The sequence below is a fragment of the Neurospora hispaniola genome, assembly GCF_033458365.1.
Source record: "Neurospora hispaniola strain FGSC 10403 chromosome Unknown B0T23scaffold_2, whole genome shotgun sequence".
Lineage (NCBI taxonomy): Eukaryota > Fungi > Ascomycota > Sordariomycetes > Sordariales > Sordariaceae > Neurospora > Neurospora hispaniola.
Genome location: NW_026944407.1, coordinates 4955547 through 4971714, shown reverse-complemented (window position 1 = coordinate 4971714; position 16168 = coordinate 4955547). Strand labels below are relative to the sequence as shown.

Sequence of the window (16168 nt, the reverse complement as noted above, 5' to 3'; positions counted from 1 at the left end):
CAGTAGACCTAAACGCTTATGCCAACACCTCTAGACTACGTAGAAGAAAGCTGTGGGGAGACGGGACCCTTAAAGTGCCAGGAATGGAGACTTGGCGCGAAACCCCTGTAAATTAGTGGCTGCAAGACGCGATCTGCATCGGGCCGTCCATGTCACAGTCGCGACCGCGTTAAATCCTTTTAGTTTATCACCTGCGGATTGGCATCACCCACGGCGGCACAATCGTCACCGCCCGCCTGCGCTGTAGCCTCTGTAGCCTGAACAACGTGAAGAGGAGAGGAGATTTCTCTACTCTTTTTGTCGCCTTGGAATCGCACAACGACGGCGACCAAGAGATCACCACCCACGTTCCTTTTTTCCAACAAGTACTGTACCTACGCACTGTCGGTGAACTGGCGCTGGCTGAGTGTTGCTTGTCCTCTCTCCATTGTCTGTTGACTTTGACTTGACGTCTTCAACCAAGTCATTCTCTACCTACCTTACTTTCTACAGCTCAGCTCCCTTTGCTGTGATGAGCGACGAATGAGCCTCCACCATCTAGTGTAGCTCTCCCACTCGAAAGCACCGGCGTTTGTCCCCGTCTTACATGACATCCTAGGCTGGACCTACACGGCTGTCTGCCATCCGCCCCCCCGCCACTACGACGACCGGCTTTCCATCCAGATCATGTCCAATAACACGAATAGCCTCGAATCTCTGCCACCACGACCACCCACTCCACCAAAGAGAGAACCACATAATGCCCCTCCAGCGACCATCCCAAGAAATGTACTGGCCCCCATCGAGCTCGACAGCAACCTCAGGGCCGTCCATACCCCGCCTGCCCTAGACTCGCCCGGCTCAGGTCTCGACAGCAAATCAACCTCGAAACGAAGCACCAAACGAGTTGGCTTCTCGGCAAAGGCAGAATACAAAGACGCTCCAGTCTTCATCGACGGCGACAAGAGACAGCAGCCGACCCCCGTCTCCCTCCCGAGAAGCGCTTCCAAGCCTGTCAAGTCCATCCTCAAAATCACCCACCACGTCCCGAACCCTCTCGAGGAAGCCAACGGCAATCCGTCTGATCCCTCGAACCCAAACATCTCGGTCGCAACCATGTTGGAGTCAACCCTGAAGCAGCTCGCCGGCGGCGACCGCGACTCCAAGCTCGATTCCTACATGATGTTGACGCGCGCCTTCAAGATCTCCAACAACTTGCCAGACAGGGTGGCTTTGCAGGAAAAGATGGGCCTGTTCATGCAGTTCATGCAACGAGATCTTGTCGCCAGGACCCCTCAGGGCACCCTCGACTCCTCGCTTGTTCAGCATGCTCTCAAGCTCATCGTCACCTTTCTCGGCCTCCCTGCCATTGCCTCGACCATGACGACCGACTTCGGATCCTTCCTCATCGACCACTGTATCCGCTCCTTCCAAGACAACTCGACCCCAAAAGACACTGCTCGACATTTGATGCAGCTTGTCTTGGTACAGAACTTCTCGTCCAAGGTTATGACCCCTGAGCGAGTCGGCAGACTGGTCACGTCGCTACACAACATCGAGGAGAACATCAAGGGAAAGAGCATCATCATGTACCGGCTCATGATATACCAGAAACTGGTCAATCAAACGGCAAAGACCATGGTTCTTCATTCGGACTGGCTATACGACCTTTTCACCGACATGCTCAGCACAATAAAGGATATCCGCGAGAAAGCCGTCACCCTGGGCCTCAACGCTGCTTTCACCATCGGTCACGAGGTCCAGCTTTCGCGCAAGACAATGGAGATATTCAACTCGGTCGCCCAAGAAAAGAAATACATCGAGTACTACGAGGAGAGGCTGAAAGCCATGGTCAAGGACAAGACCGTATCCGCCTCGGTCCCCCACATCTGGAGTGTTGTCATCCTGCTACTACGGATCCGTCTCAGGGTATGGGACCGTACAGCGCATTGGCTGCAACTGGTCCAGAATTGCTTCAACAACATCGATTACCCTACCAAGATTGCCGCTCACCATGCCTGGGCCCGTCTGGTCTACTTGACAAATGCCGTAGAGCCGTCCTTTGAGGCTTCCCTCAAAACCATCATCACCCCTTTGACTAGTCAGCTCCGAAGAAAGAACAGTGCAAAGGCCTCGGAAGGACAACTCAGGGCAGCTGTCTTGGGTGATGTGTGCAATCTCTGGTACTATCTGTTTAAGCCCAATACAAATGCAGCTTTGCTAGATGGATACTGGACAGCTGGCGTCCAGCCCATCGTTACCGCCCTTGTGTCCAGTCCGGACCCTTCAAAACCAGTAACCGCATCCCCAACCAAGAAACCCCAGGAGACTCATGGGCAAGCAAGTGTCATTCTCAGCGGTCTCTTTAACTGCACGACAGCCAGGCGATGGAGTGTGGATCGAGTAATGGAGGAACCCCTCGCAAGACCCGAAGAGGTTCCCGCCATTGACGCAAAATGGGTTCGAAAGAACGCTGTCATGATTCTGGCTGCCATTGAGCCCATCCTCGCCAATGATTTTCATGCACTTTCCAACAAGAAGAGCGCAGTCTACTGGCTCTGGGCCTCTCTTGTTGGGTCGATCGCCTCTGCCGCATCTAAAGAGATTAAGGTCTCCAAAGACACAGGCTTGTTTATAACAGAAGCACTGTCTGTCCTGCAAAAGATATGGCAAAAGGGTGTGCAACCTGGAGATGCCGCTTCCGCAGTGGATTTCCTTCGCGCTACAAAGGGATATGTGGAGATCATGATAACTTCACTTGGCCTCCCCCCTTTTACAGAGAAGCTAGGCAAGGCTCAGGCCGGCCAAAAGTCGCCTATGCATAATCTGTTTTCTATGCTGTCTGGGCTTCCTTCTGGCATCCCTGACGACGGCACCTTTGAAGTCTTCTTCACTTCCGTCTTTGAACACTTTACCGAGGCAAAGAGTGAGAAAGGAAAGATGGAAATTGCCCTGGATTTGCTCACTTTGATTCCCATGGAGACACCACGCCCATATGGAATGTGGCTGTTTGTTGCGAGGGCGCTTGAGGGATGGCTCCAACTTGATCACAGTAGCAACCACTCAACTGGCTCCGGTGATACGCCCATAGGCCACGATTACCGTGATATCGTCAAGGTTCTCGAGCGTGGAATTAGGTCGACTCCTAACCTGCCTCCTGATCACTGGGAGTCACTTTTCAATGCTGTTCACCAGAGGGTCAGATTAGAAGCAGGAGAACCTGGTGTCGCCATTGTTGTCATCGAACCTCTAGCTAAAGTGGCACTGGATCAACTTACTACCCCGGGACCCATGATTGCTTTCTTTAACGGGGTCCGAAATGTCGCCGAGTTGTTGTCGATTGCGAGTCAACCACGCGACAAGCAAGCCGTTGACGCAGCTCGAAGACGGCTTTGGGGAACGGCCCTAGCTGGTTCGCGCTCAGCCACTTTCGACACGTTTGACAACTTGTACAAGGCTGTCAATGAGGCTTTGACACGGCTCTACAAGCAATTTGATTCGGATAATGCCGAACTTATCATCTGCCTTCTGCAAGAATTAGTAGGCTTTTTCGATAGGTGTAACCAACAACTCATCTTCAGGACAATGTCAATCCTTCAAGATGGCTTCCTCCCTTGGCTCCAAGACCCTAATAGACTGCTTGGCAGCCAATTGGACGCCATCGTGGTTGTGGTGAGTTATCCGTGTCGAGTAAACTGGGCAAGCATAGACTAACATCAGATAGACAAACACGCTCTGGGACAAGGTATGCGGTCATCTCTCGGCAACCGAACGCCCCGAGCAGCAGCTGGATTCACTCATGCGCATCTTCTGTGCCACTCTCGGTTCCTCTCATCGATACATTGTCAACTCGGCTGTATCCCTTTGGAACAGACTGTATGGCAAGGCTGAGAAGCTAGACTACCCTGATGAGCTCAAGGAAGTGCTTGCCAAACTCCGACCATATGCCGACCTGGTCACGCCCGGTCTAGAGCTTTCTAGCCTTGAGTATCCCTCCCACGAACCCATCTTTGTCGAGTCAAAGGAGGAGTTCAGCTTGCCTAGACTACCACCACCATCCTCAAGACGCACCACAAGAAGCGCCTCACGCACCAACTCACCAGTCAAGACGCCGGATCCTGTTAAGCGCAGGTCCCCAACCAAGCGACGTGCCAGCGCCACTCCCGAAGTCAAGAGCTCTGGCTTCAACCTCCGTCCCAAAGCGGGGGCACCACGTCTTCGGCACGATGACTCCCAAATCCAATTCGCGGCGGTTGACTCCTCCCCTCAACTACACCTCATCCATGAGGAAATGGAGTCCCAACTCCTCACTGAGCGCCAAAAAGAGGTCCGTGAGCGCCAAAAGGCAAACGCTGCGCTCTTCCCCGAACTTCGTTCCTCCCCAGCTACACGAACCCGAAGCTCAGCGCGTCTCGCCGCTCGCTCACGCGAGGCTTCCCCTTCAGGTGCTCAGACCCCTCAAGCTGGAACTCCCAGAAACCCAGGAGGCAGATTCACCGAGTTCGTCAGCGGGACGCCTACACCCCGTCGTGGCCAGGCGTTGACAGCGATTGTCGACCAGGACATGGACATGATGGACCCGCCCTCGTCGCCGCCGATAATGGAACCAAGGAGGAACCCGCTCGCCGCCGAGATAAGGTCCAGATCGGCGAACACGAGCTTGCTGGATGATTGGCAGCTGTCTTCATCTCCCATCTCTGGATCGCCGTTGCGCCAGCAGCCGTTTGCGCCGGTGCCGTCGAGTTTGGCTGTGGCTTTGGATGCCGTCAATGCTGCGGTTGAGTCGTCTCTTGCACCGGAAGAAGCGGCTGAGCAGGATTTGATGGAGGAGGATGATGATGATATTATTGAAGAGAGTGTGCTGCCCGACCAGGAGAATCAAGCTCTTCCGACTGTGGAGCCGGCTAAGGGGGGTCATCTGGGTGTGCCACGCCAGGAAACGCCGGAGAAGTCGGACCATGAGCTGGAGGAGTTTGTGGATGCGCCTAGTAGCCCGTTACCGCCGACGCCGCATAAGGTAGGCAGAGCCGCGGCCAAACCTGCCATCCAGGCCAACACAGACCCGGCGAAGAAGACCGTACCTACTCCCGCCTTTGCAACTGCACCCACCAATGCTCCCGCTGCCACAGCGGTTGTACCCGCGCCCACCCCATCAGGTGCCCCATCTTACGACGGCGGCGAATGGGACGACCGGTCCCTCCTCAAACTCGTGGTTGAGCTCGACTCAGGGAAGCTCGATAGACAAGAGTACACCCGTCCATCTCCCTCCGTTTCGCCCGAGAAGCTGGCTCTCACAGCAGCGAACCTCAAGCCCAGTTCCAGTTCTAACAAGCCTGTTTCCGGTCCCACGTCAGCTGCCCCTTCCCCCGCTGCTTCGTGCATCGTTGCTTTGGATGACGATAACATAGTGGAGGAGGAAAGCGAGAATCTTCAGGTTCCAAAGCCGGTGGCACCTCGAGGGCGGGTGACGAGATCGCGGGCTAGCTCTGTGGCTTCGAACCGTTCTGTGGAGCAAATTCCGAGTTCACAGGCGCAACAGCAGCAGGCGACAACACAAGAAAAAGGGAAGTCCAAACTCAAAGGTCCGACGAGCGCACGAGCATCGGCCGGGAAGGGGAAGAGGAAGAGGGTGGCTTCTGCAGCTTCGGAGACTGCTGCTGCTGCTGCTACGGCTCCTGGAACTGGAAAGAAGAGGAGGATTGGACGTCCTTCGTCTACTGCGCCGGCGGAACAGGAAAAAAGGGAGGTTCAAGTTCCAAGGAGTCAGAGCCAAGAAGGTGAGTCCTCCTTTTTAGTGTCCTCTTTGGGAACGACACATGCTAACGGTCATGTTACTGCAGTCCCTCCTAAATCCGAACCTATCTTTTACGACCGTCTCCCTATCTCTGTCGCATCCTCCTCCCAGTCGTCGTCGTTGTCTCACATAGCATCCAGCCGTGCCTCTTCGGTGGTGTCTAACTCGGTTCTTGATGAGCGAGCTAGGGGTTTTGTCCCTGGCGGCAGTGGGACCCAGCGCACCGTGCCTTCTTCCCTCCTCCCTCAGCAAACGTCGCAGTTGTCTACACCTGCGTCGGTGCCAAGGGATGCGGGTGATGCGGGTGATGCAGCTGAGCAGCAGTCCCAAGGGACTCAACAAGGACAGGTTCCAGAGATGGAGGAGGTATCCTCCGATGGCGAAGATCTCGTCCAGTCGCAAATAGAAATAGAGTCTAGGAGTGCGGATGAGAGACAGTCGCTATCTATGTCTCAGGTGGAACATGGTTTGGAACACTACTTGGAGGAGGAGGAGGAGGAGGACTTGATTCCGAGTTCGCCGTTTATGGCTGTACCAGCTAGTGGAAGAAGTGGAAGTGGGAGTGGGAGTGAAGTCTTGGTGGAGGATACGGTTCTTTCACCGGAACCAAACCAAGGAGGACAGGAGGAGGAAGAAGAAGAAATGGAGGTTGATGAACCACCACCACAACAACAACAACGAGAGGTGGGAAACAACAACAAGGGGACGTTAGCAGAGCAGCAGCAGCAGCAGCAGCGTCACCAGAAACATTGGGTGATTGGAGAGAAGAGGCTGACGGAGGACGTTATTACCAGCGCGCCACCACCACCACCACCACCCGGCGGAAATTATCACCCAGAAAGTCTTGGGCAGCAGCAGCAACCGCAACAACAACAACAACAACAACAAAATCAACCTGGCGAGGAAGCCGTTCAGCGACTGGAAGCTTCTTTGGCAAACAGCAGCAGCAGCAGCAGCAAGGAAAGCAGCAGCAAGGAAAGAATCCTCTCGTCCCTCCGCGCCAGTCTAAACGAACTGCGCACCGCAACGGCAGCAGGCGGCCTGTCTCGGCAAGAGGTGTACGAGATTGAAGACTTGTTTATGGATTTGAAGAGGGAGTTGTATGAGGCGGAGAGGAGGGGGAGGTCTTAGCCTTGTTTGTCTTTGATTGCTGGTTGGGCACTACGTGTGTGAGTGTTGTATGTATTTGTGTGGGGGTATTAGGTTAGCTCAGGTTAGGTGTGGGGGGGGTATGGATGGATGGATGGGTATGGTATTGGCTTTCAAGGCGTTGCTGTTGTTGTATTGTTGTTGGAATGAAATGGCTTTTTGTAGCTGTTAATTAGGTATATGGCTGAATGAAGAGAAGGCGCGGTTGTCTGGACTGGTTACCTAGGTTAGAATAAGAGTTGAGTGCTGGGTTCGTGAAGGTGGTAGGAGTTGGTAACTATGATTGATGTTTGGGTCAAGTTGAGATCCTTGGTACACCTACCTACTCCGAACTCCGAATTAAAGAAATGAAAATACTTGGTGTTGGTACTAGCTAGGTACTAATCACCCGTCCAATGAACCTCTATTTACTCTCATCTGCATTCCTACACAAAAAGCAATCGCCCACCGATCTGGTTCATCCGATCCATTCTGATCTGCTAGTTACGACCATAATTGCTCCCAGGATCGCCCGATCACCCGCCCCATTTATGTGGAGGGGCCAGGGGCATGATGGCCCTGAATCGCCCCGAATTTCCAATGATAGCGGCCACCTAGTCTAGAGATCCAAAGTAAGGGAACCGCTGTGGAGATAAGGTTGCCGTGCAGTTCCGTTGTCATCCACCTGGTGGTCGGGCATCAGGGTTCAGAAGGTCAGGTCGTTCTACATAGTAGACAAACACTAGGTTGCCCGATCTTGCCCCGAATTACAGTTGGTACCTACCTAGGTAGTGGCGTTCACAGCCCAGCGGCGGGCAGTTTTGAGTTCAGTTGTTAGAGGTAGGTAGGTAGGTAGATGACGCTAGAATCGATAGGTAGGTAGTGTTCCGTCTCACATATTTTGCAGGTTTGTTTGCTTTTTCCATCTCCATTTTTTACTCATGATCGACACACGTCCGTCCGGGTGATGATCACGCGGCGCGCGGCGGCGGCGGTGACACAATTGATTATTTCTACACTACCTACACTAGATTGGCGGCGCTTGGAGGTTCGTTCAGCTGTGAGACATACAGCTGTTCTTTTTTTTTTTTTTTTTTTTTTTTTTTTTTTTTTTTTTTTTTTTTTTTGGAAATGATTCTCACCACCGCGGCCTTTCATTTATTTATTTGCAAAAATTCACCTTTTTACATTTCCATCTCCAACGAAAACATATCCGAAAATTCCCTCCTCTTTCTTTCTTTCTTTCTTTCTATTGACGGCCCGCCGCTGCAACGCAACGTACCCCAATCCGACCTACCTACCGTAACCGCACGCAACGCAACGCAACGCAACGCACCCCTACTTCCGCCGTTCGTGCCCGTTCCGTTGAAGGCCTGCCTACCTGCAGCTACCTACCTACCTACCTACCTCTACAGATACACCAGGCGATACGACATGACATGACAAGATGTCACCCCTCACATCAAGCCTCACCTCAACACCACCACCACCACCACCAGACGCCACAATCAACCTCGCAGCCCACTACCTAACCACCTACCGCTCCATCTTCTACCACGCCCTTTACGACACCCCCAACAAAGTCCAACCGTTCCTCATCCCCTTTTGCCTCGTCGGCGCCTTTCTCTTACCCATTGCGTTTCTCTGCATCCCGCAGTACACCATCAAAACCACCACCACCGGGGAGAAAAACCAACAAGTAAGGGTCCGAAGGGAATGGGTCCATCGGCTGCGATGGGTCGTGGGGGGTCTGCTTGTCTGGTGGAATTTGGGGGTGGTGGTTGGGTTGCCTGGTTTTGGAGGGCCGTCAACGGAAAGAGGAGAGGGATGGTTCACGCCGGGCACAACAACAACGGCAAGCGCTTGTACGGCTTTGTCGTATGCGGCTGGCTTGATGGGTGGGTGGGGAACGATTTGGGGGTTGGAGACGGTGGTGTTTGGGGGGTATCAGGGTGTGGCGATGAGGGTTAGGAGGAGGTTGAAGAATGATCATGGTGGTGGTGGACAGCCAACTCGGACTCAGACTCAGGGAGAGAAGGGTGGTATTGTGAATGGGAACACGAACATCAGTGGAAACGGCAACGGCAACAGCAATCCTGATACAGCAAACTTGCGGCGAAGAAACCTCAACGGGAGTGCCAAGGTTGCTTCATCGGCTTCTACCGATACCGAGACACAAAGTCCAGGCGAAAATGAACACAAGGAAAAGGAAAAGACATGGATGGTAGACGAAACGATCGACCTCGACAAGTACGAGTACTACTGGGAGCCGTACCCGGACAACGGCACCATTTGGGAGAGGCTCGATTGGGTCATGGACATGTTTAATTCCTTCCGGGGTGCTGGTACGTTTTTTTTTTTTTTTTTTTTTTTTTTTTTTTTTTTTTTTTTTTCCCTTTCCTTTTCCCTTTTTCTTGTTCGTTTCCCCCTCCCTTTTCGTATACACCATACTAACTCCCACACAAAGGCTGGAACTACTCCATTTCATCCATCCCCTCTCTCCAACCGCCCGTTATCCCCCCTTTACCAGAATCCACCACCACCACCACCTCTCCGGTTTCCTCCCATTCAGAAATCCTTCCCTACTTCCCAACCGGCCTCCCCGTCTCCTTCGCCAGCCTCCCCGTCTCATCCCACCAACACTTCCACCGCCCCCTCACCGCCCGCTCCTTCCTCCTCTCTCGTCTCCAGCACATAATCTGGTCCTACCTCGCCCTCGACTTCTTCACCGTCTCCGCCCGGTTAGACCCCTACTTCATTCTCGGCCCCAACGGTCCCCTCCGTCATCCCACCTACCTCTCCTCTCTCGCTTCCTCTTCCTCTTCTTCCTCTTCTTCTACTACTCTCCCACCTTTATCCCTCGCCTGCGCACGCTTCTTAGCAAGCCTACCGCCCTGGGGCCTCAACTTCTTCCGAAGCTTATTTTCTTTAAGCGGCGTACTAGGCGGCTTGATTCTATACAGCTACCTCTGGCAATTAACCCAGTTTTTCGTCTTGGGACGGTGGTTAAGACTGGAAAGCCACGGGATGGGGATCCTAGATGAGTTGTGGCGGTATCCGGATCTGTTTGGGGGGTTTGTGAGGAACGTGCTGGATCGGGGACTAGCTGGGTTTTGGGGCGGGTGGTGGCATCAGAGTTTCCGAGTCGGGTTTACGGGGCCGGTGAGGTTTTTTTTGGTTAAGCAAGGGGGGGGTTTTGGCGGAGGAAAGATAGTGGGAACGGTGGACGAAAAAGGAAAGAAGAAGAAGAAGAACAGTACTAAAAAAGGGGTAGCCATGACGGTACAAATGGCCACCGCCTTTTTCCTCAGCGGCTTTCTGCACGCCCTCGGCGGTTATTCATCCACCGCCTTCCGCATCAGTTTCGCAGGGCAAGATCTCCTAACAGGCGACAAACGAAACAGACTAGCGGGCTTTGCTGAACCCGTCGGGTTTTTTGTTTTTCAGTTTTTGGGGTGCCTGGTCCAAGCCCTTCTCATCGCCATCATCAATAACAGAGTCGCCGCCCCCACTCGAGAGATGCCAAGGTGGTTGAAAAGAACAGGAAACGGCCTTTTCGTGCTGCTGTGGCTGCATTCAACTAGATGGATGTTGATTGACGACATGGCAAGATCCGGACTATTCCTGTATGAACCAGTGCCCGTTTCGCTGTTTAGGTTGTTGGGGCTGGGAGGGATGCCGGGTGAAGGGAGAAGGGATTGGTGGAGGTTGGATTGGGAGTATGTGCCTAGTTTGTGGTTGGGGAGTAGGTGGTGGGAGAAGGGGTTTAGGATGTGAGGGGATAAATGGGAGAGAATGTGCAAAGGGGGGAAGAACAAGGAAGGAAGTGTGTTGTTATGAAGGGACATGGGATAAGGATCTGGAAATGAACGGATGGAAGAATGAAAGTGTTGGATATATCGATAAACTCAAGCATGGCGTTGGAAAGAAAATCAAAGGAGGAAACAGGGATAGAAGGTATTCATAGATGGACATGGTATCGTTAAGCTATAGACCCAAAAGACATGAACCTACAGCCTTCAATTTCAAACCCTAACAGGAACTTACTTCCCTCGCCACCTCAACCAACACCCTCGTATCCATCCTCTTCTTTTTATCTCTCATCACCTTCTCAATCTCCCCCTCCAACCACCTAATCACCTCCCTATACCCCGCTTGTTTTCTCACCAGCACCTGTCGACAAGCAACCATGGCTAACCACGCAACTTGCCCTTTACTAACAGAGCACTGATAACCAGGATATCTTTGCTTTCTGGATTTACTCGTCAACAGACGGTACGCCACTTCAATCAGGGACTTGATCGTATCTGTTTTGCGCGCGCGTAGTATATATATCAGCTAACCTGTCTGTGTACTTAAGTGTCTTTCTTTCTTTCATGATTACCTCCAAGATATGACAGACGGACAGGAATATTCAAAAGGCAATGACACAAGAGAAGAGAGAGAGAGAGAGAGAGAGACACATACCGATGACTAATGCCGTCCCTGGTTTTCGTTTTCGTTGGGTGGTGGTGGAAAGACAGCGAGCGTGCGCCCACATCTTGATGGCTGTTTCGATAAAGGCCGAGTACAAGTTGCGGAGGGTGGTGCGGAAGGAGTTGTGCGTGGTGTCGAAGAAGAGGAGGTGGGATTGGATTTTGAAGGCGTCTGTTTTTTTTTTTTTTTGTCAGTCAGCTTTCATACACCTATTTTCATGGAACCTGAAGGGGAGAGAGAGAGGAAAGGAAGAAAAGAAAACTCACTCAACACCTTCCTCCTGAAATTCCGTCCCTGATTCCTCGAATACTCGACCGTAATCCCATTAAACACCACCGTATCCCTCTTGTTCTGCACCTCTCCCCCAGTACCAATCCCAGTACCAGACTTACAAATCTCCAACGTCCTCGTATCAATCGTCAACCCGCAATACGGAAACTTCGTCTTCCTCCCCCTCCTCAAGTTTGATACTCGAGTACCACCAACGCAAACATCAAAATTAACCAAACTCTTTTGCGCAGAAACACTCACGCCATACTCTGCAAGCCCACGATGCATCACCTCCACAAACCGCCGCGCTTTGGACGGCGAGGTGGTGATGAGGAGGAAGTCATCTATGAGACGCATCAATAGGGTATTTCCGTCGCGACTTATCCCCCTTCCCTCGTCATTATCATCTTCTCCTGGGGTTAAACCCAGGAAAGCCAACCCTTGAGAGCGTTCGAGATCAGCGTAAAAGTAGTTGCATAACGTGCTGGAGAGCACGGAACCCTGGGGTATCCCCGTCTTTTGGCGGTAGTACTTCTTCCCGATCTTGACGAGGTTTTGGGTGATGTGTTCTTTGGCGAGGGATAAGAGGGAGGAAGAGGTGTGTAGTTTGGTGGAGGAGTGTGAGGGGATGAAGAGGGTGTTCTTTTTGGTTGTTGCCACTAAATCTTGTTGGGGGAGGATGGATGTTGATGGGGAAGTGGTTGTGGTTGTTGTAGTGGTAACTGAGGGAAAGGGCGTGGTGGTTGAGTGCCAGCGTTTGGTTGGTTTTAGCTTATATTTTGGGTTGTTGATGTTGGTGTCGTTGTTTGCTGAGTTATGTTCGTAATCCAACGGAAGACTGACCTCGACGTGTTTTGATTCCTTATACACCCCATGCCCCGGAATCTTTTCCAGCAACTCGACCATTGCCGCTTGTGGAATGGTGTCGAAGGCCGCTTGCACGTCCACCTTGACGAAATAAAACTTTTTCTCCTTTCCGCCGCCCTTCTCCTCGCTCATAACCCGAGCTCGAAACCCCTTCACCCTCTGATAAATATCCCCCACAGCAAACATCCCCCCTCCCAACAACCCTGGCCGTTCCCTCTTTTCAAACTTCAACATGGAATTCACCGGTCCCAGTACCGAATTGATACTAGGCCCCAGAATCTGCTTTTGCGTTCCTCGAATACCTTTACTCCCAAACCCTCTAAGCAAAACCCTCCTCCTCAGATTCATGATCGGCCTCAGGTTACTTCCCACCCCCTTCGGCAACAACCTCACCTGCGAGAACCCCAACTTCCTTCCCTCCAGCCTCTTGACCGCTTCTGCGCCCTTGACCTCCTCAAACATTTTCGCTTTCAGACAAGTGAGGGCCGGCTTAGTGACAGACAGCCAGACATCATGTCGGAAGAAAAACAATCTGTACCGATGTGCCGAGCTTTCGGTAACATAAAAGTTGGACCGGATCAGAGGGATCAAGAGCGAGTCAAAGGTGTAATAGAGAAATTCGAGGTAGATTTCTTTTCGCTTGTTGAGCTCGGGCTGGGAGCACTTGTGCGAGGATAAAGCTGGAGATGCCAACCAGGGAATGGAACAGAGTTTCATTCCTTGGACGAGGTGGTGGAGGGTCATGGATTCGAAGCGGCGAAGGCGGATGAAGGCGTCGATTTGTTTGAGGAAGACTGACTTGTTATGCTGTTGGGTAGCAGTAAGGTCTTCTGACGAGCCCCAGAAGTCGTTGGGGATGATTTTCGATAGAACAGCTTGGCAAAAGGCTGATATGCTCGAGATAGGGGTAGCTAGGTCCAGAAGAGAGTAAGATTGGGAATCAAAATTCGTAATGGCAGCAGCTGTAGAAGGTGGACGAAGATTCCTGCGGTTCTTTTGGGATGACTTTGAGGGGCGGGCTGGGATTCTGAGTGGACTTGACTGTGACTTGTGCTCTGGTTCTAGTTGTTTCGGTAGCTGTTCGAGTTAGCATTGCTTTACTCAACTCAGAGGACCAAGAGAACTCACAGGACAATAATACTGCAGCATCTCAGCATACGAACATCGCCTATGCAACACTTGCAACTTGAGAACCAAGTCTTGCGTGTTACCCCTGAGTCTCTTGGGTATCTTGATCTTGGGCCGCTCTCCCTCGGCCGGTTTTGGTAACTTTTTTGCTATCTCATCTTCGCGAAGAGTGTAGTCTTGGAACTTTTGCGCAGTCTGCTGGCGATCTACCACCGAAGTGAAGACATTGTGAAGCCCGAACTGGCGAGGAAAGATGTACATCATCACATGAGTGGTGCTCTCATCCGGTTTACTTGCCTGTTCCCCTTCAGCTGGCTTTTGGCACGGAAAACGGTTTAGAACGTCTACAATAGTCAGTTTGCGTGTCCTCATGCCCACGATGGAAGCTGAACCTACGAATATGCCTTAGCCCAAAGTGAACCAACCCCTTTGCATTCAACGCCGCTCTGGCGTATAACATTCTGTTTCTGGCAAAGGTGATTTCCAAAGGACTCAGTTCCTGGTTCTCACCACCGGCCCCACCAGTGCCCTTCAAGTCTTTTCTGGCAGCAAAATCCGTTCCCAACGACCGCGGTTGCAGTTCCGAAACAGGAATCCCACTCACTTGAACCAAATTCCCCTTTCCCTCCTTCACACCTACAAACACGGCACAATCCAGCAACAAATCCAACATGATCCTCTCCCCTTCTTTTCCCAGTAACATCAAAAACTGCGGCCACGGCGCCTCCTTCAGCACCTTGACACAGTTATTCTGATGAAGCGCATACACACCGGGTATCTGATGCTGATGACGGGCGGTTGTTGCCATGTCCCCAGATCGACCCTGCGGAGGGACTCCCTTCCGGAAACCATCACAGAGTAAATGTCTCGGCCCGGGCCATCCGTTCCCAGTTTTTGTCTTTTCTCGGAAAGATGCTGAGCGGGAACGACGGGAGAATAATAGCCAGATGACAAAGTCGACTATGTCGGACTGCGAGTACATGGCCCCCTTTAAGCCATCGGACAGGGTCACATGGGACTCGTCACCTTTGGTTCCTCCTCCGCCTTGGGAGAAGCCGACCCATTGTTCCCAGCGGTAATCAGACTTTTCTTTCTTGGAAGTGATGTCTGATGGAGGGTCGTGAGAGCAGACCAGAGTGGTGTCTAGGAGGGTGCCTAGGGCTTGCTCAAGTGCTTGGGCAGCGGAGGGTTTCTCCGAGGCTGGGGCAGGGGCAGGGGAAGGAGAAGGGGAAGCGGAAGACAGGCCGAGTGCGGCGATCTTCTTCCGGCGGATTCTGGATGTTTTGGGAAGTTTGGACAGTGCGTATTGACGGAGAGTGAGGGTTTGGGGATAGTAGATGGAGAGGAGGGTTTGGGTGATGGGATTGGGGACTGTTTCTTTGACTAGTTTTGGGCGTTTTCTAGGTGGCTCGGGCCGTCCCTTGGATCCCCAAGTTGTACTGGTTGAATCCAGCTCAAGGAAGCTGACGCTCTTTCTCTTGGCCGACATGATGGTGATGGTTTGGGAAAATTTGATGATGCATGCTGGAGCCTATGAAGGGCTCGGGAGAAGGAGCTGGCTATGTAGTGATTGGAGGGAGGATTGAATTGGTTCTTGGCAAAAGTGAAGCACCAGTCGGATAGGGGAAAAAAAAAAAAAAAAAAAAAAAAAAAAAAACAATTGACAGGTTCCGTTGTCGCTGGTGAAACGGCGCGACGACCGCGAAAAGGTGATTGATGAGTGACGCGTCAAAGTTGGAGATGGCGACGGGAATACTAGAATTGGAGACATGGGTGGTTCAGTTTGCTTTTCAGGTCCAGGGGCAATGTTGGGGTAGAATGGACATTGGACGAATAGGCACCTTGTGCGCTTGTGAGACACTATCACGGCTTTTACGAGGGAATGAGTGTTAGTGGAACTGCGCCTATCACACAGTCGTACAGTGCAGTGCATTATCAGATGGAGGTATGGATGTTCATTACCTAGACAAGCTCCACCCGACGTCCAATGCAGTCAGTCCCTCTTCCTTCCCATTTCGAAACACAACGGCCACAGAAGTGGAAAGACCCAAGACCGGACGTGTTGCTTCCGACGGACTCTGCCAGTGCCCGCTTGTGTGAGGTGTGTGCGGCAGTGGCACAAGCGGAAGATGGAAGGGAAAGGGCAGGTGAGGGACATGAGGCAACACACACACTGCACTTGGCTGTAGCGAGAGGTAGTAGTAAATACCCCGGACTTGTCTGATTGGGCGACATGTACAACAGCCCAGCCATTAACACTTTTTCCCTGCCCGCCCGCTCCTTCCACTCAGGCAGGGCAGGCCAGTGGATGAAGGGAACCTCAATGGCTGATGCGCGCAATTGAGGAAGCCACGAGGGGGGGACGCCACAGTGTTTCGAGACTTGCACTTGGTTGCCCGTCTTTTACCTCCTTTTGTTAGGTGGACAAGACAGACAGGCCAGTCTCCTTTAGTTTTGCTTCTCTCCTTTTCCACCCACCATTTGCTGCAGTTCCCCAAACACCGGACATTTCTTTTTGGTCACCCA

At 52.3% G+C, this 16168-nt stretch overlaps 2 protein-coding genes across 2 annotated transcripts; both read left to right on the top strand.

Moving 5' to 3' along the window:
- Positions 1-266: 266 nt before the first annotated feature.
- B0T23DRAFT_452122 (Rap1-interacting factor 1 N terminal-domain-containing protein) lies at positions 267-7337 on the top strand. Its single transcript, XM_062841137.1, has 3 exons — positions 267-3651; positions 3704-5756; positions 5820-7337. Exons 1-3 carry the CDS (start codon positions 667-669, stop codon positions 6902-6904), a joined length of 6123 nt encoding a protein of 2040 aa, XP_062696239.1. The 5' UTR covers positions 267-666; the 3' UTR covers positions 6905-7337.
- Positions 7338-8348: 1011 nt separating this feature from the next.
- B0T23DRAFT_354523 (uncharacterized protein) lies at positions 8349-10678 on the top strand (the record flags this gene model as incomplete). The annotated part of the gene is made up of 2 exons (XM_062836130.1): positions 8349-9246; positions 9369-10678. The coding sequence occupies 2 exons, from the start codon at positions 8349-8351 to the stop codon at positions 10676-10678; spliced, it is 2208 nt and encodes a 735-aa protein (XP_062696238.1).
- Positions 10679-16168: the final 5490 nt, after the last annotated feature.

What these genes read in the sequence shown, in the direction of transcription:
- B0T23DRAFT_452122 (XM_062841137.1), top strand. Translation starts at nt 667, where the DNA reads ATGTCCAATAACACGAATAGCCTCGAATCTCTGCCACCACGACCACCC. An exon ending in TGGACGCCATCGTGGTTGTG is followed by an intron (nt 3,652 to 3,703) that starts GTGAGTTATCCG and finishes AACATCAGATAG; the next exon opens with ACAAACACGCTCTGGGACAA. An exon ending in AAGGAGTCAGAGCCAAGAAG is followed by an intron (nt 5,757 to 5,819) that starts GTGAGTCCTCCT and finishes ATGTTACTGCAG; the next exon opens with TCCCTCCTAAATCCGAACCT.